The 24730-nt window shown below is 42.7% G+C and overlaps 2 protein-coding genes across 4 annotated transcripts; one reads left to right on the top strand and one right to left on the bottom strand.

Annotated features, from left to right (window-relative positions):
• The first annotated feature begins 4406 nt into the window (after positions 1 to 4406).
• Positions 4407 to 10876, top strand: kdelr2b (KDEL endoplasmic reticulum protein retention receptor 2b). The gene is made up of 5 exons (XM_021575536.2): positions 4407 to 4782; positions 7051 to 7151; positions 7517 to 7675; positions 8114 to 8366; positions 9663 to 10876. Exons 1-5 carry the CDS (start codon positions 4692 to 4694, stop codon positions 9695 to 9697), a joined length of 639 nt encoding a protein of 212 aa, XP_021431211.1. The 5' UTR covers positions 4407 to 4691; the 3' UTR covers positions 9698 to 10876.
• On the bottom strand, positions 10752 to 22330 carry LOC110498864 (zinc finger protein 91). 3 transcript variants are annotated; one of them, XM_036955655.1, is made up of 7 exons: positions 21893 to 22330; positions 18174 to 18376; positions 17956 to 18057; positions 15563 to 15655; positions 15320 to 15430; positions 13936 to 14058; positions 10752 to 13811 (listed from the first exon to the last, which is right to left on the bottom strand). In XM_036955655.1, exons 1-7 carry the CDS (start codon positions 21918 to 21920, stop codon positions 11103 to 11105), a joined length of 3369 nt encoding a protein of 1122 aa, XP_036811550.1. In that variant the 5' UTR covers positions 21921 to 22330; the 3' UTR covers positions 10752 to 11102. The 3 variants fall into 3 exon arrangements, with proteins under 3 accessions (XP_036811550.1, XP_021431210.2, XP_036811551.1); XM_021575535.2 differs by having other exon boundaries at positions 10752 to 13828; positions 13935 to 14058; positions 21893 to 22329; XM_036955656.1 differs by lacking the exon at positions 21893 to 22330 and having other exon boundaries at positions 10752 to 13828; positions 13935 to 14058; positions 15559 to 15655; positions 18174 to 18277.
• Between the last annotated feature and the right edge of the window lie 2400 nt (positions 22331 to 24730).

Here is a 24730-nt window from a genome sequence, read left to right on the forward strand (position 1 = left end):
GAGAGGAAGCCATTTCAGACTATTGAGATGCATCCTTTGAATAGTCCTAGAGCGTCTGTGTACAGTAGAAGGTTTAATCTTACTTGTAGGTGCTTTTAGCAACACGGGTGTATTTACATACTTATATACTTGTGATAATGACCAACCATCCTGTCTGCCAGTTGAAATGGAATCGTATTTAACTTCTGGCTTCCTGCGGACTGTTTTTGTGCAACCCAATATAATTGAAAGCAACGCTAATGAACAGTGGGGAGAACAAGTATTTGATACACTGTCGATTTTGCAGGTTTTCCTACTTACAAAGCATGTAGAGGTCTGTAATTTTTATCATAGGTACACTTCAACTGTGAGAGACGGAATCTAAAACAAAAATCCAGAAAATCACGTATGATTTTTAAGTAATTAATTTGCATTTTATTGCATGACATAAGTATTTGATTCATCAGAAAAGCAGAACTTAGTATTTGGTACAGAAACCTTTGTTTGAAATTACAGAGATCATACGTTTCCTGTAGTTCTTGACCAGGTTTGCACACACTGCAGCAGGGATTTTGGCCCACTCCTCCATACAGACCTTCTCCAGATCCTTCAGGTTTCGGGGCTGTCGCTGGGCAATACGGACTTTCAGCTCCCTCCAAAGATTTTCTATTGGGTTCAGGTCTGGAGACTGGCTAGGCCACTCCAGGACCTTGAGATGCTTCTTACGGAGCCACTCCTTAGTTGCCCTAGCTATGTTTTTCGGGTCATTGTCATGCTGGAAGACCCAGCCACGACCCATCTTCAATGCTCTTGCTGAGGGAAGGAGGTTGTTGGCCAAGATCTCGCGATACATGGCCCCATCCATCCTCCCCTCAATACGGTGCAGTCGTCCTGTCCCCCTTTGCAGAAAAGCATCCCCAAAGAATGATGTTTCCACATCCATACTTCACGGTTGGGATGGTATTCTTGGGGTTGTACTCATCCTTCTTCTTCCTCCAAACACGGAGAGTGGAGTTTAGACCAAAAAGCTATATTTTTGTCTCATCAGACCACATAACCTTCTCCCATTCCTCCTCTGGATCATCCAGATGGTCATTGACAAACTTCAGACGGGCCTGGACATGCGCAGGCTTGAGCAGGGGGACCTTGCGTGCGCTGCAGGATTTTAATCCATGACGGCGTAGTGTGTTACTAATGGTTTTCTTTGAGACTGTGGTCCCAGCTCTCTTCAGGTCATTGACCAGATCCTGCCGTGTAGTTCTGGGCTGATCCCTCACCTTCCTCATGATCAGTGATGCCCCACGAGGTGAGATCTTGCATGGAGCCCCAGACCGAGGGTGATTGACCTTCATCTTGAACTTCTTCCATTTTCTAATAATTGCGCCAACAGTTGTTGCCTTCTCACCAAGCTGCTTGCCTATTGTCCTGTAGCCCATCCCAGCCTTGTGCAGGTCTACAATTTTATCCCTGATGTCCTTACACAGCTCTCTGGTCTTGGCAATTGTGGAGAGGTTGGAGTCTGTTTGATTGAGTGTGTGGACAGGTGTCTTTTATACAGGTAACGAGTTCAAACAGGTGCAGTTAATACAGGTAATGAGTGGAGAACAGGAGGGCTTCTTAAAGAAAAACTAACAGGTCTGTGAGAGCCGGAATTCTTACTGGTTGGTAGGTGATCAAATACTTAGGTCATGCAATAAAATGCAAATTAATTACTTAAAAATCATAAAATGTGATTTTCTGGATTTTTGTTTTAGATTCCGTCTCTCACAGTTGAAGTGTACCTATGATAAAAAATTACAGACCTCTACATGCTTTGTAAGTAGGAAAACCTGCAAAATCGGCAGTGTATCAAATACTTGTTCTCCCCACTGTAAATACACCCATGTTGCTAAAAGCCCCTATCTGAATGGGTGCTGGATTTTTATTTAACTGGTGGAGCTGAAGCAAGATATTTTCTTAAACTGTAATTATCTTTTTAAATCCTGGTTTGAAACTCGGGTAGCTCCACTGTTTACCAACCAGCATGTGTCATACCGTGTCATACCTCTACATTCTAAGCAAAGAAAAACACAAAATGGATGTTTGCCATTGAATATAAAAACACGTAATAAATCTGTAAATGAGAGATAGGGAGGATGTCACATACTATTAGTATTTATTATGGATCCCCATTAGCTGCTACCCTTCATGGGTTCCAGCGAAATGAAGTCTGTTATACAATTTTAAAACATTACAACACATTCACAACAGATTTCACAACACACCAAGTGTGTGCCCTCAGGCCCCTACTCCAGTACCACACAAAATCCATGTGTACTTGTGTGTGTATGGTGCATATGTTATCATGTGTGTGTATGTATGTGTCTGTGCCTGTGTTTGTTCCTTCACAGTCCCCAATTTACCATAAGGTTTATTTTTATCAATTTTTTAAATCTAATTTTACTGGTTGCATGAGTTACTTGATGTGTAATAGAGTTCCATGTAGTCTTGGCTCTATGTAGTACTGTGTGCCTTCCATAGTCTGTTCTGGACCTTGGGACTGTGAAGAGACTTCTTTCGGCATGTCTTGTGGGGTATGCATCGGTGTCCGAGTGCCAGTAGTTCAAACAGACAGCTTGTGCATTCAACATGTCAATAACCGCTCAGAAATACAAGTAGTGACGAAGTCAATTTCTCCTCTTTGATCCAGGAGAGATTGACATGCATATTATTAACATTAGCTCTCTGTGTACATCCAAGGGCCAGCCGTGCTGCCCTGTTCTGAGCCAATTGCAATTCCCTCTATGTGGCACCTGACCACACGACTGAATAGTAGTCCAGGTGCGACAAAACAAGGGCTTGTAGGACCTGCCTTGTTGATAAGGCAGAGCAATGGTTTATTATGGACAGATTTCTACCCATCTTTACTACTGTTGTATCAATACGTTTTGACGATGACAGTTTACAATCCAGGATTACTCCAAGCAGTTTAGTCACCTCAACTTGCTCAATTTCCACATTATTCGTTACAAGATTTAGTTGAGGTTTAGTAAATTATTCGTCCCAAATACAATGCTTTAAGTTTATGAAATATTTAGGACTAATTTATTCCTTGCCACCCATTCTGAAACTAACTGCAGCGCTTTGTTAAGTGTTGCAGTCATTTCAGTCGCTATTGTAGCTGACGTGTAAAGTGTTGAGTCATCCTCATACATAGACACACTGGCTTTACTCAAAGACAGTGGCATGTCGTTAGTAAAGATTGAAAAAAACTGCCCTGGGGAATTCCTGATTCTACCTGGATTATGTTGGAGAGGCTTCCATTAAAGAACAACCTCTTTGTTATGTTAGACAGGTAACTCTTTATCCACAATATAGCAGGTGGTGTAAAACCCTAAAACATACATTTGTTATAGTAGCAGACTATGATAATGTCAAAAGCTGCACTGAAGTCTAACTAAACAGCCCCCACAATCTTTTTGTCATCCATTTCTCTCAGCCAATCATCAGCCAATTATGTAAGCACTGTGCTTGTTGTATGTCCTTCCCTATAAGCATGCTGAAAGTAGCATTGTATCTGGTCAACAACAACAAAAACCCCAAAAGTTTACTAAGGGCTGGTAACAGGCTGATTGGTTGGCTGTTCGATTCAGTAAAGGGGCATTACTACTCTCAGGTAGAAGGATAACTTTTTCTTCCCTCCAGGCCTGAGGGCACACACTTTCTAGTAGGCTTAAATTGAAGATAAGGCAAATAGGAGTGGCAATATCGTCTGCTATTATCCTCAGTAATTTTCCATATCACTGTGCAAATTGTCTGTTCTTTGTTGAAGTATATTGCTTTAAATGTATTGTCTTATTCTGGGTTGATACTTAATTTCTCCAGCAATAACACATTGTGAAACTGTACATATAAATAGTTGGATCTCCATTGATTCAGTCAAACACTTTCTACCTGTTGTATTTTCAACTGGGCAGTATCGTTCTGTTACAATGACACTGGTATCTGGAATTGTTATTGATAGCAGTACGAGATCTTATCAGTGAATACCTCCAAACTGAAGTATTATGGGCAGCAAAACTCGTTAACGTTAAATAATGTGCCACTCCCTGTGTATTTTACTTCAAAAATAATATCCCCTCAACAACAAATACATTTCTTTTTTCTGCAACATGTCATTCTTGATCTTCATATTCAATAGTAAACTTGTGTATCTTTTAGAAAGCGCAATAGACGTTTGAGATGACGTGTAAATGCAGTATCAGATTAGGATGTCATTTGAATGAAGGATATTTGATGTGTGTCATGTACAATGTGCATTTGACTGACTGGTGATTATTTCACTTTCATATGAATATCTTCTGCAAAGTTGTTGTTTATTCCACTGTCAAATTCTCAAATGAGTCTGTGGGTTAGTTTTTATAAATATAGTAGTTGAAAAGATAAAATACATTTCCGTGATCACGGGCGTGTCCAACTTCTCATTAGGCGAACGTAATTTTTTTCCCGGCTTGCATTGGGCGCGACTATCCTTGGCCACGTCTCCGGGCCACGTCGCGCATTACTCGCCATTTTCCCATCCAGACCGTGGAAAACGTCGATTTAGGTGCCTGACAGACCCTATAGTAAGGTTTTAAACCTGCAAGTAACGGAGGCTTGAAGGTCGTATTTGATTTGACCCGCATAGGTTCGTTCTAGCGAAGGCACAGCCGCCTGCAGCACCCAGCAGAATCATGAACATTTTCAGACTCACTGGTGATCTCTCCCATTTAGCAGCCATCATCATCCTGCTGCTAAAAATATGGAAAACCAGGTCCTGTGCCGGTGAGTAAGATTCCCATTTGGACTATTTGCAAGCTGCATACATCTCCAATTGCCATCTCAATTCCAGTGCAATGTACCTAGCTATTAAATTAGCAACGTTTCTTTGTAGTGGATTTTTGTTGACAAGCTAACTGCTACTAGGCAACTAACGTTAGTTTGAGGCTTCATCAAATCAGATTGTTAGCATTGATGCTAGCACGGCCTAGTAAACAGGACAGTGTTGGGAAAGGACAAAGTCCAGCAAATCAAATACACCCAGATGAAATGCATGCAATGTCTGTTGCTAAGTAACGTTAGTTGACTTGTGTTGAGTACCCCACTCATTTATTAGCTAGCGATATCAGGTCAACATCTGCGCACGTCAGTTTACAGGGCCCACTAAACGCTTTTCAGTGTGTGTGGTATGTCATGCCTCATCATCCCTGTTGTAGTACAGAAACCTTTGATTTTAGTCCGCTAATTCACCCCTCCCCCCGGCGTCGCTACCCTGGTCTGTCCTTTGACGTGGTAGCGCTGTCACTTAACGCGGATAATATGGTTAAAAAATATATAATTGCTGTCAAATGCACAGCTGATACAGGACTTTGTTACTTTAACTTATACAGAATTTAAGTAGTCAATTTCCAATGTCCCCTGGGAATTACAAGGCTTGTTGCAGTATGTTGTGTAAGGCCACAGGACTTCTAAACAAGATTGCTAACAAGCTAATCAAATGGCTACCTGAACTACCTGCATTGACCTTTTTTTGCACTGACTCTACCCACACACTCAGACATACTTACACTGACACCCCAACACACATGCGTACAAACACACTATCACACTCACCACATATGCTGCTGCTAGTGTTTTATCTATCCTGTTGCCTAGTCACTTTACCCCTACTTACCCCTACAGTACATATATACCTCAAGTAACTTTGAAACGGGTTTGGGGTTGAAGGTTAGGTTTAAGATCTGACTTGTCAAAGGAGGTACTGATACCTGTCACGATCAACAACTTCAGTAGGCAGGTAGCTTCTCACACAAGAGATTGGATTTGACACATTCCAGTCAGGCAAAAATCAGTTTGTGCTCAGGTACTGGGCCTGTCATTAGAAACATAATCTCATCACTGCAAGCACCAAAGTTTAATTAAGTTTTTAATATACTCTAGTCTAGCATTGTTATTAATGTATTGTGAGCTTCTTGACTACAAGAAGGGTGCTACCACTTGCCAGTGTTTGCAGGTTGGCCTTCTGAGGCGGAGCAGCTGTAAGTCTATCTATGTCTGTGTTTAAAATTCTTTGGATTTTTATAAAATGCTTTGGATTTTTATCACAGTTGTCTCTACCTGGCCATGCTAGAGAGGAAAGAAGCTCTCAAAACATAACTGAGATTGTAGCCACTGGCCATAGCCATACAATATCTTTGTGTATTGTTCAGGCATAGGAAGGTTGAGGGATGGATCTTCTTTCAGCACAGTCTGAAATAGTAGGTTTTTGCAATGGCAAGCCCAGGATTGTACATCAGGTGGTCTAAGCATTTGTATGTGAAAATGCTGTACTAAGCCTACTTCTTATCAGACCCTCAGTTGGTTGTGTGTTTTGCAATTCACCTGAATGGAGTCCGACTAGCTTTTACCTCATCAAAGATGCTAAGTGGATTTGATCTGTCATGTTTTCATTCCTGCAGTTAGAATCAGAAATGAATGTACGCAAGCATCACAAACAAAGGTCACCTTATATTAATTTGGTGTTGCTGCTTGTGGAATAAGTCACAGCCATGATGCCTGTAATGTCAGGAATTGCCATAGCAGTACCTTCAAGTTGATGACATTGACAAGTGTAAGATGGAACACAAAACATTGTGTAGTTATGAGTCTGCCGGTCCTAACTGGGTTAGCCAGTGAAATGGGACAAAATGAGCTTTCTGGGTTTCGATTTCTACCAAGGGGCCACCAAAGTCCTTTTTCAAAAACGCTTCTTTCCTTTCTGCCTCCCTGAGAATTAACACTGATCTGACCTGACTGGATAGGTGAAAGCAAGGATTTAACTTCATAGCCTCACACCAACTCTGTCCAGTGAGATCAGTGGTTACTCTAAGGAAGGATGCAAGGTTAACATCTCAATTCTTTCACAATTCAGATGAAGTTAATGAGACCGAATGAGAGGAAGCCACTTAGGGCTTTTGAGATGTACTCATGGTGGGCTGTTGTGAGTTTAGAAGAGAAGAGAAACAGACATCTGACGTCTCATACACTTGGTTGGTTTTTTGTCTCTCTTGACAGGTATCTCTGGGAAGAGTCAGATCTTGTTCGCCTTGGTGTTCACCAGTCGCTACCTGGACCTGCTCACCTCCTTCATCTCCCTCTACAACACTACCATGAAGGTGAGACAAACAGTGGACCTTGTGAGGGTGACAGGCTAATCCTCTTAGAGATCTTTTTTCAAGCAACACACCCTGCCCATTCTCTATAGTAGTGAGATCTACTCACGAGTCAATATTGAAGTACTGTTAAGTTGACACACCCTTGTATACCCAAGGTTCATTGGTGTATGAGTGGGTGCATCAAGAGTGTGTACCTCTAATTATGGAAACCACTAGTACGTTGAAAACACAAGCAGCTAATTTGCTCACTTTTCTAATCGGTTTCTGAGGTTGCCGTGTGCTTAACCTAATTGGATGTATACACACATCTTCCAGATAACAGTGAAAGGGAACAAGTTAGTGATTGGTGTATTGTATCGTTTAAGGTAATCTACATTGGCTGCGCGTACGCCACCGTGTACCTGATCTACGCTAAGTTCAAGGCCACCTATGACGGTAACCACGACACCTTCAGAGTGGAGTTCCTGGTCGTCCCCGTAGGAGGGCTGGCATTCCTTGTCAACCACGACTTCTCTCCCCTCGAGGTAAGGACACACACCCTCTTGTCTCTCATTAAGATGAATGCATACTGCATTATACAGCAACTGATATAGAGGCATTTTTTGGGGTTAAACGGCAAACGCCCTGTAGCAGTTAGCATACACTGATGTTGGTACCTTCAAACTTAGCAGTGAGTGATGACCATGAACACAAGACTGGTGACTATAGTTATGCTCAACAAGTATATTGTTATTCTATCTCCATTTGTGATATTTTACCATGCCTCGCTGGCTTTGCTAGATAATCAATGCTCTGACATTTGCGATGTTGTCATGACGATAAGTCGGATGTGATCGTATTTACTTTAATGTAAACAAACCGCTTTCTGATTCGGAACTGCGCACACAACTTTTCACGACACAGCCGGGAAATGGGTCTACACAGCCACACACTCCACCTCTCACTATCTCCTCTCCCTCTAGATCCTGTGGACGTTCTCTATCTACCTGGAGTCGGTGGCCATCTTGCCCCAGCTCTTCATGATCAGCAAGACGGGCGAGGCGGAGACCATCACCACCCACTACCTGTTCTTCCTGGGCCTGTACCGGGCTCTCTACCTCATCAATTGGATCTGGCGCTTCTACTTCGAGGGATTCTTCGACATGATCGCCATCGTGGCCGGTGTTGTTCAGACAATCCTCTATTGCGACTTCTTCTATCTGTATGTGACAAAAGGTGAGTCGAGCTGCAGTCTTCTGACTTATTTTCGAAGTAAGTTTGGAGCAGTGTTTCCGCAGCAGTCATTTAACTGTTGTGCTGCGCCACGGCAAAATTGCCACCACTCCAAAAAAAAACATGGAAACATATTTTGGTCGAGGCACAATTTGAAGGTGTTAGAACGATCTCCATTTACTTTTCCTCTGCAAACAAAACAAGTAATTAATAGAAAAAACAGACAACCTCGTAGTAGAATATTTTATCTACCTAGTTGGCTTGTGTGTTCTATACAAGATAAATATTCCTCTCCAGGTGCATTCAAGTTGCTGTGGCGCAGCACACCTCATCCCCATATTGTTTTTATCTACCTTGCTGCTCTTTTGCACACCAATATCACTACTTACTTCAAATCATTAACACCTTCAAATCATCATCTGCTCATCATCATCTGCTCATCTAGCACTCGTGTTAATCTGCTAAATTGTAATTACTTTGCTACTATGGGCTATTTATTGCCTTACCTCATGCCATTTGCACACACTGTAGACCCCCCCCCCCCCCCCCCCCCACACCATTTTTTTGAGTGACTTAAAACAAGTTGTGCAATAAGTGCCAACCAGGGAACCAGGGTTCCAACCAGGGAAAGTGTTGAGGGAATAGTGACATGAAGTGGTTTCTGTGGTTTCTGTGGGAGGTACAGGCATGGTTATGCTGCGTGCCAGGTTACCCCTCTGCCAATAACGGCACATTTTCAGTTTTCCCCTCCCCACTCAGACCCAGACAGTCCTTGAGAAATTGCCTTTTGTGAAGATATTTTTTAATTGAAAACAATCCCAGTAAGGTACATGTTATCCCAAAAGTGTTTAATATTGAGATAGAAATGGCTGCATTGGACCTTTAAACTTGAGTATATACACTGTAAACACTCAGTAAAAAAAGATGGTGGCCAGTATGTTGCAATAAACTTTAGTGAACTATTAACAGAAAATATTTACAAAATAGCTACATATAGGAGCAGATCATCATTGTAAATGAGAACGCACAACTGCAACGCATTTCGAATTCTTGTGCACCATTATGCACGATGCTTGAATGTGTTCTTTTGTCAATATTATCTGTTGATAGTACACTAAAGTTTATTGCAACGTAATGGCCGCCTACTCGTCTTCTTTCTCAAGTTCATTCTTGAATATACCTGCCCACATCTCCACTGTAAACCACTCACCGGGAACTTCTGGTATTTGTCACAAAATGTGTTTTGGTCATCTGTTTAACCGTTGCTTTGAACCTAAAAAAATCTCTCCTCTGTTTCAGTACTGAAAGGAAAGAAGCTGAGTCTGCCAGCCTAAGTGCCAAAGATCACCGATTTGGCAGACTCGCTGGGGGGGTGGCACATGACAGTTGCCCCCCTCCCATCCCCCCGCCAGTGTAAGATGCCTGAGACAGAGCGAGCCGCTCAGTTTGTCCTGTTTTTTGACCACTATCAGCAACACCTGTTCAGGAGGGTGCAAATGTCAGAGCGCTCAGATAGAAATGTATTGTATAGGGCTAGGGAATTTTCAGCTCTATTAATTATATTTCCATCTGCAACGCTTCACCTTGTTGAATGCAACCCAGAACAAACCCGAAAAGGTCATCCTGAAGCCTTCGGACTTCTGTTTGATGCATCTTGCCTGACCTTTTTTTATTACTGTATAAAGGAAGAAAAGTTTTCTAAATAAAAATGTGTACTCTGATGATTTGACACATTAGTGAATGAGCTGAAAACATAAATTGCCTGTGATTTGGCACTGTAAAATATTGGCGCGGACTTCGTGGTGGGATAGTATTGACTAAAACCATTTAAGAGTATTTGCAACCTCAAATGTACTTTTTTCCTCAATCCAGAAAGAGGGGAAATGTAATGGAGTGTTATTCCCTTGGCTTTGGTTGGCAAACTTTTTTTGTATTTTTTTCGCTTTCTGACCCAGTGTACATTCCTGTATAAAGACAGCCAGTTACTGTTCATTCATGCCCTGGTCAATACTTAATATCCTCCAAAAAGATTAAACTAATCAATTTAAAGTTTGAATTGACCTGTAACTGTCACCTGTTATTTGAAATCTATCACTTACACCCCCAAAGAGTTTCACTGAAATACAGTATCGATAAACTGCCTTATCTTCATTGCTGTAAATGGCTTTCTTCATTTAAATGTACACCATCAAATCACCTGTATCTATATTTTACTACCTGAGTATCATTTCAAAATGAGTCCATTCATCGGCAATATATAGGCTACCAACTCAGACATCAGCTCCATATGTTTCTTAATGTCCATAGATTAGTCTACATGATGTGCATATTGTTGAGCTCACTTTAGAAGATCTGTGGATCTTTGACACATGATTATGGGCATTGTTGAATTGTAACCAGACATCTGCCTTTACTTATTTGGCCTCACATGCAGATCATTCCTATTTTTTTTTTTTTTTACTGAGTTCTTTTGCATGCTGTTGCCACCACAAATAAAGATTTTACGGAAAACACTTGACTGAATGAGAAGAGGTGGGTGTTGATTGTACTTTATTAATCCCAGAAGGAGAAAGTAGTCATTACAGCCATAGCAACAAACAAAAAACGTACATGGTAAGGTTGCTAGGCATGGTGAGTTTAGGCTGTCATGTACTGGCTACATAAGCAGTTAATTTACAACAATTGCAAAACACAAATCCGCATTTATAGAACATTGAGAACAAAGGATCTTAACTTTAACTAAAAAGCTGGATGGCATTTATCTTGATGAGTCCGCAAACGGTCTCTACGATTGAAAGCTTTCCCACAATCCGTACATTGGTAAGGCTTCTCTCCTGTGTGCGTTTTCATGTGTCTGCTCAACTGATGGGAGGTGCTGAAGGACTTGTTGCAGGTGAGACACGAATACGGTTTCTCCCCGGTATGACTTCGCCGGTGTATGGTGAGATAATGGGCTTGAACAAAACCCTTCCCACAGTCCTTGCACTTGAATGGCCGGTCTCCAGTATGGTATCTCACGTGTATCCTCAGTTCAGATGCAGATTTGAAAACTCTGGTACATTCCTTATATGTGCAGGAATAAGGATTCTCCCCTGTGTGAATCAATACGTGTCTCGCCAATGGGGCAGGGCTAAAGAATCCCTTACCGCAGTAGGAGCACGGGTAACGCACCCCTTTGTGGTAAACATTCTCATGCATCTTCATTTGACCTTTGTCCCTGAAAGCTTTGTTACACTGGGAACAAGGGAAACGTTTCACCTGAGGAGTGTGAACACGATTCATGTGCGTTTTCAGAATCCCCTTGGATTGGAAGCTCTTTCCACACTCCCAGCAAAGGCACGGTTTCTCTCCTGTGTGCGTTCTCTGGTGTGTCACAAGAGCAGTTTCAAAATGGAACTTCTTGGGACAGTGGGAGCACTTATATGGAAGATCCCCGGTGTGTGTCCTCTCGTGTCGTACGAAGACAGATAACTCGGCATAGCTTCTCTCACAGTAGGTGCAGCGGAATGGCCCGCTGAACTGATGGTCATCCACGTAGTGTCTGGAGAGGTATCTTATCACATTGAAGCTCTTCTCACACATGGTGCATTGAACCGGTTTGTGCTCTACCTTGTGAATTGCAAGCGTTTCTTGGTCTGGGAACATCCTTCGGCAATAGGCACAGCGGAGCGGGTTGTGGATGCGTTTGTGTGCTGTCAGTGTGGATTTTAGCCCGAATTCCTTCCCACATTCATTACACTTATGGACTTTCTTTTCCCCTAATTCAACAGGTTCACCCTTCCTCACCTTGCAGAACAGTCTCATGTGCCTCCTCAAAACAAAGTCGAACTTGTATTTCGACCCACAACGGGGGCAAGCGTGTGGGCGCTCATCTGAGTGAGAGAGAATGTGATATCTCAGGTATCCCGATATAAATTTATGGCAAATAGGACACCTTGCACAGCGTTTGGATGATCCTATAGGTGTGTTTGGTTCCGGGGTGGAAGATGGGTGTTTGGTTGCATTGGTGGAGGACGACTCACTGTCCTCAGGTGTTTCCTCAATAGGAAAGACACATCTTTCAATATGTTCCTGGAAGCTTCTCAAGGTCTTGTAAATCTTCTTACAGGTGGGACATCGATAGGGCCAGTCACCAGTGTGGGTCACCATGTGTTTCCTCAGAACTGCAGGACGCTGTACGACCTTACCGCACACCTTGCATGTCCTACGCTCCAGAGACCTTTTTGCTCTCGCTGATGACCCCTCCACAGAATGCATGTAGGTGAAGGCAGAATTCTGTTTGCTCAGAGTTGCAGAGAGTTGTATGATTCCTGCTTCACATGTCATGCTCTGCTGGTGTGTACTGCCTGATGGCCCTGGGTCTGTCTGCCCCGTAGCTGGAGGACCACGGCTCTCTCCAAGCTCCCCTTGTTGACGACTCAGAAAAAGACAAGCCTCTTCATGAGCCTTCACACTGTAATCGTGCTTGAAGGTCCTCTCACAGTTACTACATTGATGGATTCCTTTTTTCGGATGGGACTCCATGTGGATCTTCAGTTCGGAAGAGTTAGGGAAGATGTGTTCGCACACTCTGCACTTTTTGGGCTCAGTGTGGATAATCTGATGCCGCTTCATGCTTGAACCTGTTGCAAAAGTCTTCCCACAAACAGGACATGTCTTGCAGACAATGCGTTTGAGTTTTTTTTCATTTGGGCCTGCTTTTTGTCCTTGCGGACGTGGTAAAATTTTCTTCAACATCAGACCCTTGTATTGCATCACTGATATGGATGACTCATTGTCCTCAGGTGTTTCCTCAATAGGAAAGACACATCTTTCAGTATGTTCTTGGAAGCTTCCCAAGGCCTTGTAAATCTGCTTACAGGTAGGACATTGATAGGGCCAGTCACCAGTGTGAGTCAACATGTGTTTCCTCAAGACTGCAGGACGCTGTACGACCTTACCGCACAACTTGCATGTCCTACGCTCCAAGGACCTTTTGGCTCTTGGGACCTGTTGATTTGATTTGGGGGTCTGTGTCATGTCAGCGATGACAATCCCTTGTAGGTCCACCGAGGGTTTTTGTATCATGGAGAATCTGATTTCTTTAGACATGCCTATGTTTCTCTTTTGTTCAGGTTTGGGCTTTTTTCTGAATTTTTCATAATGGGTTTCTTCTTGTGTTTTGATTAGTTTAAAAGGCTTCTCTATACCATCTTCCCCTATACCCATCACTGTTTCGTACTCTGGTTCCACCTTGTCTGTCTCTGGGTCAGCAAACTCTGCATCATCCTCCGCCTCCTCATCATCACTAACAGAGGATGTTTTGTTTTTCTCACATTCCCCTGATCTGCTATCCACCCCTTCTCTTTCTTTTACATCCATACGTGTTCCTTCTTTTTTCACCTCTGTTGTAATTACCACCCTTTCCACAGGAGGAAGACAGAGAGCTGAGAGAATGCAGTCCCCATCGGTGGAAGATGGAGGGTCTGAAAAAGGGAACCAAAATGCAACACACAGACTTAAATTTGCAATGGGGGGGGTCCAAAACAAATCCATGATATAGCATGAAAATGATGGGTGCGAGATGCCTACCATGGTTGTCCAGCTTGCAGAGATCTCTGTGGTATTGAAGCAGGGTTTTCAGCTGCTGAGGGTGAGATATGGACTCAACACATTCCTCCAGAACAGAGGGGACGTCACTGAGCAGCAAGGCAGCCTGACACAATAAGTAATACAGAGTTAGAAGGAACATACAGTACCAGTCAAAAGTTTTAGAACACCTACTCATTCAAGGGTTTTTCTTTATTTTTACTATTTTCTACATTGTAGAATAATAGTGAAGACATCAAAACTATGAAATAACACATATGGAATCATGTAGTAACCTAAAAAAGTGTTAAACAAATCAAAATATATTTTATATTTCAGATTCTTCAAAGTAGCCACCCTTTGCCTTGACAGCGTCGCACACTCTTGGCATTCTCTCAATTAGCTTCATGAGGTAGTCACCTGGAATGCATTTCAATGAACTGTTGTGCTTTTTTAAAAGTTAATTTGTGGAATTTCTTTCCTTCTTAATGCATTTGAGCCAATCTGTTGTGTTGTGACAAGGTAGTGGTGGTATACAGAAGTCCAGGTCCTCTCTGGCTGGGCCACTCAGAGTTCAGAGACTTCAGAGCCACTCCTGCATAGTCTTGGATGTGTGCTTAGGGTTGTTGTCCTGTTGGAAGGTGAACCTTCGCCCAAGTCTGAGGTCCTGAGCGCTCTGGAACATGTTTTCATCAAGGATCTCGCTGTACTCTGCTCCGTTCATCCTTCCCTCGATCCTGACTTGTCTCCCAGTCCCTGCAGCTGAAAAACATCCCCACAGCATGATGCTGCCACCACCATGCTTCACCGTAGGGATGGTGCCAGGTTTCTTCCAGACATGAGACTTGGCATTCAGGCCAAAGAGTTCAATCTAGGTCTCATCAGACCAAAGAATCTTGTTTCTCATGGTCTGAGAGTCTTTAGGTGCCTTTTGACATTCTCCAAGCGGGCTGTCATGTGCCTTTTACTGAGGATTGGCTTCCGTCTGGCCATTCTACCATAGGGCGTACAATTGGCCCAGCGTCGTCCAGGTTTGGCCAGGGTAGGCCTTCATTGTAAATAAGAATATGTTCTTAACTAACTTGCCTAGTTAAATAGGTTAAATAAAAAATAAAAAGTTGTAGAAACATCTCAAGGATGATCAATAGAAACAAGATGCACCTGAGCTCAATTTGAGTCTCATAGCAAAAAGGGTCTGAATACCTTTGCAAATAAGGTATTGTTTTTTTTATTTTTAATACATTTGCAAATTTTTTTTCGAAAAACCTGTTGTTTTCGCTTTGTCATTATGGGGTATTGTGTGTAGATTGCTAAGGAAGATATTGAAAAAGTCAAGGGGTCTGAATACTTTCCGAAGGTACTGTATATACTTGTATTTCTACTAGTACCTGTTGGAAGTTTGACACAGGAAGTAGCTTCTCCAGTCTCGAAAGGAATTGCCACATGAGTTTCTGTATGCCTACGTCATAACTTGGACCAAATTCTACAGGAAAAACATCCTAAAACAGAGTAAAGGAATATAAGCTATGAAAACATCTTAGATTATTATTGAATTTCTGGAAATACACAGCAGTGGAAATACACATAATGGAAGTGACCCACAACTATTCCATAGCCAAATACTTACTGACCTGGAAGAAATGTTCCCTCTCGCCAGGGTCTTTCAGAAGGCTTTGAACCAGCCCAAGGAAATTGGATTCAGATAATCCTACCTCTGCATCAGCCTTAAACACAGAATATTATTTTTGTTTTTTAAACAACTAATTGACCATCCTCGGTTCAATTATTTGAATTCATTTTGTTATTTTTTCCCCTTCTGTGAGCTCAATGAACACATTGCACAGTTTCTCTAGAAAAATAAAATCTAGACGGAACTGTGCGATGTAGTAGGGAGTTGTAGATTCCAACAGGCCAATATTCTGCATAGTTTAACACAAACAAACGTAGTAGTTAACTACAATGACCATAATTCATTGCGCATCTACTTGTCCAGTCTGTGTATCTTTTATGCCTGCTACGAAGAGAGAAGAATGCGTGACCTTGAGGTGATATAGAGAGCAGCTGTTGCTTCGTGAGGTATTGCTACCTGAAAATACATGATCTAAGTGATTGATAGTTGGTATTCAGCCTCATGTATTTCGAAAAATAGTGATTTTAATGTGAATAAATTATGGTTAATAAGTGATAAGCATTAACTACCATCATGGGACTTTTATTAATAGTTTTATTCTGCGTTGTTACAGCATTCAACCCACATAATGTAAAAATATACACTGCTCAAAAAAATAAAGGGAACACTAAAATAACACATCCTAGATCTGAATTAATGAAATATACTTATTAAATACTTTTTTCTTTACATAGTTGAATGTGCTGACAACAAAATCACACAAAAATTATCAATGGAAATCAAATTTATCAACCCATGGAGGTCTGGATTTGGAGTCACACTCAAAATTAAAGTGGAAAACCACACTACAGGCTGATCCAACTTTGATGTAATGTCCTTAAAACAAGTCAAAATGCGGCTCAGTAGTGTGTGTGGCCTCCACGTGCCTGTGTGACCTCCCTACAACGCCTGGGCATGCTCCTGATGAGGTGGCGGATGATCTCCTGAGGGATCTCCTCCCAGACCTGGACTAAAGCATCTGCCAACTCCTGGACAGTCTGTGGTGCAACGTGGCGTTGGTGGATGGAGCGAGACATTGAGTCCCAGATGTGCTCAATTGGATTCAGGTCTGGGGAACGGGCGGGCCAGTCCATAGCATCAATGCCTTCCTCTTGCAGGAACTGCTGACACACTCCAGCCACATGAGGTCTAGAATTGTCTTGCATTAGGAGGAACCCAGGGCCAACCACACCAGCATATGGTCTCACAAGGGGTCTGAGGAACTCATCTCGGTACCTAAAGGCAGTCAGGCTACCTCTGGCGAGCACATGGAGGGCTGTGCGGCCCCCCAAAGAAATGCCACCCCACACCATGACTGACCCACCGCCAAACCGGTCATGCTGGAGGATGTTGCAGGCAGCAGAACTTTCTCCACGGCGTCTCCAGATTCTGTCACATGTGCTCAGTGTGAACCTGCTTTCATCTGTGAAGAGCACAGGGCGCCAGTGGCAAATTTGCCAATCTTTGTGTGTTCTCTGGCAAATGCCAAATGTCCTGCACGATGTTGGGCTGTAAGCACAACCCCCACCTGTGGACGTCGGGCCCTCATACCACCCTCATGGAGTCTGTTTCTGACCGTTTGAGCAGACACATGCACATTTGTGGCCTGCTGGAGGTCATTTTGCAGGGCTCTGGCAGTGCTCCTCCTGCTCCTCCTTGCACAAAGGCGGAGGTAGCGGTCCTGCTGCTGGGTTGTTGCCCTCCTACGGCCTCCTCCACGTCTCCTGATGTACTGGCCCGTCTCCTGGTAGCGCCTCCATGCTCTGGACACTACGCTGACAGACACAGCAAACCTTCTTGCCACAGCTCGCATTGATGTACCATCCTGGATGAGCTGCAGTACCTGAGCCACTTGTGTGGGTTGTAGACTCCGTCTCATGCTACCACTGGAGCGAAAGCACCGCCAGCATTCAAAAGTGACCAAAACATCAGCCAGGAAGCATAGGAACTGAGAAGTGGTCTGTGGTCACCACCTGCAGAACCACTCCTTTATTGGGGGTGTCTTGCTAATTGCCTATAATTTCTACCTGTTGTCTATTCCATTTGCACAACAGCATGTGAAATGTATTGTCAATCAGTGTTGCTTCCTAAGTGGACAGTTTGATTTCACAGAAGTGTGATTGACTTGGAGTTACATTGTGTTGTTTAAGTGTTCCCTTTATTTTTTTGAGCAGTGTATATAATACTCAAAACTGTGATTATTTCTGTAATAATCTAACAAACGACATAAAAACAGCAATCGCTCAGCACTACACTTAGTCTGCATATGTTTTTTCCATGTCATATCAGAAATACATTAATGTCTATCACTGACCGGTTTAGACATTAGCTACGGCTCTGCCTTAAGGAGCTCACCTGTGTCCCCCAGAAAGGTTTAAGGATCTGTATCCTGTCCAGGTGTGGCTGAATGGTCTGGAGGTCTGTGATCGGCTTCGAGCGACACAACTCCAGGACCAGCTGAAAGCAGAGCAAACCAATCCAGGACACGTATTTGAGACAATAAACACTACTAAATATGATCATAACCCATCTTTCCCATCATAATGAGCACTAGCTCCACCCCTCTCTCTCACCCGTGCTCGAAGACCCAGAATAAGTTGGGCCCTCTGACTGTCATTCAGAAGCTCTGGAACCATCTCTGTAACCATGGTAACAAACTCCTCCAGCATCCCATAATCCATCACGTGTCTCTGCTGGATCGTTTGCCAGATGGCTGCTGAGACCAGCCGCAGTGGAGGAATCATAAGCCGCAGAGAGGGGAGAGGAAGAGAGGGACCTGAAACACAGAAATTTACCAAACGATAAAACAATAATAAAGAAGTTTGAATGATGAGCAACAAGTAGTGAATTAATGAGTACGGACTAGTGAGCGATGAGTTAAACACTCACTACCAGTCAAAAGTTTTAGAACACCTACTCATTCAAGGGTTTTTCTTTATTTGTACTATTTTCTACATTGTAGAATAATAGTGAAGACATCAACACTATGGAATCATGTAGTAACAAAACAAATCAAAATATATGTTATATTCCAGATTATTCAAATAGCCACCCTTTACCTTGATGACAGCTTTGCACAATCTTGGCATTCCCTCAACCAGCTTCATGAGGTAGTCACCGGGAATGTATTGCAATTAACAGGTGTGCCTTCTTAAAAGTTAATTTGTGGAATTTCTTTCCTTCTTAATGCATTTGAGCCAATCAGTTGTCCATATTATGGCAAGAACAGCTCAAATAAGCAAAGAGAAATGACAGTCCGTCATTAATTTAAGAGATGAAGGTCAGTCAATACAGAAAATGAAGAACTTTGAATGATCAAGCTCTATGATGAAACTGGCTCTCATGAGCACCGCCACAGGGATGGAAGACTCAGAGTTACCTCTGCTGCAGAGGATACGTTTATTAGAGAGTTACCAGCCTCAGAAATTGCAGCCCAAATAAATGCTTCAGAGTTCAGGTAACAGACATCTCAACATCAACTGTTCAGAGGACACTGTGTGAATCAGGCCTTTATGGTTGAATTGCTGTAAAGAAACCACTACTAAAGGACACCAATTATAAAAAGAGACTTGCTTGGGCCAAGAAACACAAGCAATGGACATTAGACCGGTGGAAATTTGTCCTTTGGTCTGGAGTCCAAATTGTAGACTTTGTTCCAACCGCCGTGTCTTTGGGAGACGCTGTGTGGGTGAACAGATGATCGCCGCATGTGTATTTCCCACCGTAAAGCATGGAGGAGGAGGAGGTGTTATGGGGTGGGGGTGCTTTGCTGGTGACACCATCTGTGATTTATTTAGAATTCTAGCCACACTTAACCAGCATGGCTACCACAGCATTCTGCAGCGATACACCATCCCATCTGGTTTGCACTTAGTGGGACAATCATTAGTTTTTCAACAGGACAAAGACCCAACACACCTCCAGGCTGTGTAAGGGCTATTTGACCAAGAAGAAGAGTGATGGTGTGCTGCATCAGATGACCTGGCCTCCACAATCGCCCGACCTCAACCAAATTGAGATGGTTTGGGATGAGTCGGACCACAGAGTGAAGGAAAAACAGCCAACAAGTGCTCAGCATGTGTGGGAATTCCTTCAAGACGGTTGCAAAAGCATTCCAGGTGAAGCTAGTTGAGAGAATGCCAAGAGTGTGCAAAGCTGTCATCCTGGCAAAGAGTGGCTATTTGAAGAACCTCAAATATAATATATTTTGATTTGTTTAGCACTTTTTTGGTCACTACATGATTCCTTGTGTTATTTCATAGTTTTGATGTCTTCACTATTATTCTACATCAATTAGTTAAAAATAATGTAATCATATGTGCAATGATCACATCAAATAGGTAAAAAAGAACGCTAGTGAAAATTATATAAAGAGATATTAGCTTGCTAGCTAGCTAGGTCTAACAACGTTATCTGAAAAAAGAAAGAGGCCATTGAGTATCTTTGTTTAGTAATTACCTATTGCTACAGAATTGGTCACGATCAGACTTCACATTTTTTGGTTATCATCGATTAGGGCATTTCCACGTCAGCATGACACGAAAATAGTTTGGGTATCGTAAGATTGTTTTGGCAATTCTCACATAGAAACTTAATTGGGAGGAAGAATGTTTCATTTGCTTTTTTGTATTTCTATAACAATTTTTTCAAAAATCATGATGTAAGTGGCCATTTTAAGCTCCTTTTAGTCCCAACACAGGGGTTAAAGCAAGAAAAATCCAATGACAAACTTACGTCGATCTCAGATCGATAGTCTGGGGCCAAGTTAACCTTCCCTTTCATGTAAGAAGGTTTGACCAATTCCAGTCCCCTTGCTGAGGAGGTCCGGGGAAAATTTACAGTGGGGCGAAAAAGTATTTAGTCAGCCACCAATTGCGCAAGTTCTCCCACTTAAAAAGATGAGAGAGGCCTGTCATTTTCATCATATGTACACTTCAACTATGACAGACAAAATGAGAAGAAAACATATCCAGAAAATCACATTGTAGGATTTTTAATGAATTTATTTGCAAATTATGTTGGAAAATAAGTATTTGGTCAATAAAAAAGTTTCTCAATATTTTGTTATATACCCTTTGTTAGTAATGACAGAGGTCAAACGTTTTCTCTAAGTCTTCAAAAGGTTGTTATACACCGTTGCTGGTATTTTGGCCCATTCCTCCATGCAGCTCTCCTCTAGAGCAGTGATGTTTTGGGCTGTTGCTGGGCAACACGGACTTTCAATTCCCTCCAAAGATTTTCTATGGGGTTGAGATCTGGAGACTGGCTAGGCCACTCCAGGACCTTGAAATGCTTCTTACGAAGCCACTCCTTCGTTGCCCGGGCAGTGTGTTTGGGATCATTGTCATGCTGAAAGACCCAGCCACGTTTCATCTTCAATGCCCTTGCTGATGGAAGGAGGTTTTCACTCAAAATCTCACGATACATGGCCCCATTCATTCTTTCCTTTACACGGATCAGTCGTCCTGGTCCCTTTGCAGAAAAACAGCCCCAAAGCATGTTGTTTCCACCCCCATGCTTCACAGTAGGTATGGTGTTCTTTGGATGTAACTCAGCATTCTTTGTCCTCCAAACACGACGAGTTGAGTTTTTACCAAAAAGTTATATTTTGGTTTCATCTGACCATATGACATTCTCCCAATCTTCTTCTGGATCATCCAAATACTCTCTATCAAACTTCAGACTGGCCTGGACATGTACTGGCTTAAGCAGGGGGACACGTCTGGCACTGCAGGATTTGAGTCCCTGGCAGCGTAGTGTGTTACTGATGGTAGGCTTTGTTACTTTGGTCCAAGCTCTCTGCAGGTCATTCACTAGGTCCCCCCGTGTGGTTCTGGGCTCACCGTTCTTGTGATCATTTTGACCCCACGGGGTGAGATCTTGCGTGGAGCCCCACGATATCTGTATCATGTAGCTACTGTTCACGGATCATAGGACCTTACAGGAGGTATGTATAAGTCAAAAATGGCCTATAATGTCCACTTTCTTCACAATTTGCAAGGACAAATTTTGTCCTACAAATGTAAAAAATAATCTAAAACATTCTGTGACAACTGCCTAAACAATATTTTCAAGGGGGGGGGGGGGGGGGGGGGGGGTCGTCTATTACAACGTTTACCTCGACATAGAACCTACCTTGTGACAAAGTTGGTTTAAAATATGTTTTTGTTCCTATTCATCAACATTCGGTTTCAGGAAGTTAGCCACTTAGCTAGCTAGCTCGCCGTGTTGTTGGTTACTGGAGGTCTATCCACTATAGCTATATACCTTCCTTAGATAAGTATGTTTTTACCTTTTGCTTCACGGATGTGTCTTTCCATCTTGAGTGTTCCTTGCAGTTACATCCGAAAACGTTTGGTATGATAATGAGGTTAATAATATCCACGTTTACTCCAAGTTTGCAAAATACGAAATGTCTCGCTTTTACATCCGTGTGGAAGCTATTTCGACAGTGTAATAGTTCCGACACAAGTTCGCTTGAGCGGAAAATTTGAGCTACTGTATAATTTTAGAATAGGACTGCCAACCAGCGTTTTCATTACTAATAATACGGTTAGTGCTACCCGGGATCCTTGGGACGTCCCTAACCTTAAAAGCCAATTTATGCTTGAAATGAAAATGTGTTCGGAGGCTCCGTATGCATACAGATGCCAAATTGAGCTCCGTACCGCATCGCTTTGCGTCTCATAAATGTTGTAGAAATTTGACTTGGAGGTGGGCGGGAGGTACTGTATAAACACCAACTCACTTCCTTGAAAACAGCTCTGCGCTGCAGTGGCGACCCGATTGGGAAAGGCCCCACCTGTTCTGAGTCGCACCCATTTAGCTAAAAAATATTAATTAAAGTTGCTAATGTTCTCTAGTTGCTCAGTGTTCTTTCACTCATTGGGACACTACATCACAGCAAAATTTACAGGGAGAGCTTGAAAATTCAAGCCATAGATTTACATTAGAAGTGCCCATCAAGGTAATTTGCCACAGATAAAATGATGTCAAATTGCTTTGATTGGACTGATCTTGTCAACATTATACTTTCAAAATCTTAGCTAGCAAGCAAGACAAGCAGTCATCATCAGGAATCAAGTCGACACTCTACTGGCAAATCCTTGGGCATAAACATTACTCAACAATTTGGAAATCGCAAATTCATCAATGAGTGGTTTGGAAGGAATCATTGGCTAACTGCAAGCGTTGCAAAGCAATCACTAGCCTGCTAGTCAGTGGAGTGGGTGCGTGGTCCAAGTCTGGGTTTAAGGATCTATTTTCCAAGCTTAAAAGGATAAACATTCACATGCCATGGGTCAGAAACGTTTGACAACCATGCTGCCAATCCAGCATGACTTCTACCGCATTCAAAACAACTAGAAACTCTGAACTGGGAAACCTCAGACTTCAGTGAGCTCAAGACAACTGGGAACTCTGAAAAAAACTAGCTCTGACTGTTATAATACTGTTATAACACGTTTTGAACTATCATCCAACTCGGAATTCCAAGTCAGAAACTCTGGCCTCTTTCTAGAGCTCCAACCGGAGATCACTGACGTCATGAGGCAACCTTGTTTTTTTCTGAGTTCCCAGTTAATCCATAGAATGCCAGACTTTGATGACAAAGTTTGATGACAAATTTGCCCACAAGAAGGACCGCCGCGCCACCTTCCTTTTCAAGTGAACACAGCACAACAAGTATTGTATGCTGCTACATAAATTATGTAATATGCCAGGGAGATATGTATAGTGTAGCTAAGAAAGTAACAATATGTTGTGAGTAAGCTGTTAGTAGCCCATGTGCCTCACCCTAATAATTTGGTCCCTTTCCCCCTCATAACTTAGCATACTGTTCTGACTTGGTGGTGCACATGTAACCTATAGCCTGTTTTACGGAAATGCCATCGAATATTGTAAGTGCTTTGATTGTCTGCTTATCCTACAGTCCTGACTTGGTGTACAGGGAGAATACTGTAAGAATGTTCTGAATTCTGTCGCTGTACATTTCAAAAGTGCTGAACAAATAGTTACATTGACTACGTCCATCCTAGCTCGCTCATTAATTTCTTAATCGAAATTACAGATTGCCTCTTATCCGCTCGCTGTTCCCTTATGCCATAGTTTGTACATCTCAATTATCAGTAGAAACCACATTTGTTTAAACAAGTCAGTCATATCAGCTATGTTTTTTATTTTAAAGGCAGTAAATGAGGCTGAATGAACTGTTTCGCTGCAAGACAAGGCTCTGCTGATAGCCAAGTGTAGCGGTGGTAACGATCCACTCCATAGCGCTGAAAAGAAAGCTCTGCTGTTGGGACAGCTTCATGTAGGTCCTAACAGTTGTGGGTGTTACAGATGACTAGGAGTGGAAGGTAGGAATCAGGTGCAGAGAGCAGAGGGTTCACGGAAAAATGCACTTTATTCCGGCACAAAATGGTCATGCCCAAAACACAGGGCGGAAAACACTGACCAACCCAAAACACAGGGTAACATGGTCCAGAGCACAATAACACCACAATAACACCAAAATGTGAACACAAAATAATCCCGTACAAACAAGGGCGGGCTTCACAAGCATTTAAAATGTAAGCAAATCAAGAAAACACAAATAGGAACAGGTGCAACTCATAAGACTAAACTAACAGAAAAGGGATCGGTGGCGGCTAGTAGGCCGGTGACGCCGAGCACCGCCCAAACCGGCAGGGGAGCCAACTTTGACGGGAGTCGTGACAGTGGGCACCGTTTGTTACCGTTATAGTGCAGTTAATGTATTATTTAGTGTTGTGTGGTGGCTTTGCTGGCATGCACCCCCAAAATATTTTTGGAGTTTGCCTCACCATGATTTACATGCTGAAATCGCCACTGCTGCAATGTTCCACGAAGCAGACGTATGAATGCCCTGACTCCTGCAGAGGCCGTATCACCATCAGTGCTGCACGGCCAATGCAGAGGACAAAAGGTACTATAAATGTATAGCTCAATGAGCTCTACCAGGGCATTGGCTAAACGGGCTACAGTTTGTCAAAGTGACGTCACACTCTCGCTCTGAACTCGGGGTTTTCTTGTTTGGGCAAAAATCCATCATCCATCCTCTCACCTGATGCTGACTAGGAGGAATGCAGCTACGACCGAAAGTGACATTTTC

This window comes from Oncorhynchus mykiss, chromosome 20 (assembly GCF_013265735.2).
Source record: "Oncorhynchus mykiss isolate Arlee chromosome 20, USDA_OmykA_1.1, whole genome shotgun sequence".
Lineage (NCBI taxonomy): Eukaryota > Metazoa > Chordata > Actinopteri > Salmoniformes > Salmonidae > Oncorhynchus > Oncorhynchus mykiss.

Bases quoted from the DNA above. Each gene is read 5' to 3' on its own strand.
- kdelr2b (XM_021575536.2), top strand. From the start codon at position 4,692: ATGAACATTTTCAGACTCACTGGTGATCTCTCCCATTTAGCAGCCATC. The intron at 7,676-8,113 runs GTAAGGACACAC...CTCTCCCTCTAG, and splicing joins ACGACTTCTCTCCCCTCGAG to ATCCTGTGGACGTTCTCTAT. The intron at 8,367-9,662 runs GTGAGTCGAGCT...CCTCTGTTTCAG, and splicing joins CTATCTGTATGTGACAAAAG to TACTGAAAGGAAAGAAGCTG.
- LOC110498864 (XM_021575535.2), bottom strand. From the start codon at position 21,920: ATGGAAAGACACATCCGTGAAGCAAAAG. The intron at 15,431-15,562 runs GTCAGTAAGTAT...ACTCTGTTTTAG, and splicing joins AGAGGGAACATTTCTTCCAG to GATGTTTTTCCTGTAGAATT. The intron at 13,829-13,934 runs GTAGGCATCTCG...TCCCTTTTTCAG, and splicing joins CTGCAAGCTGGACAACCATG to ACCCTCCATCTTCCACCGAT.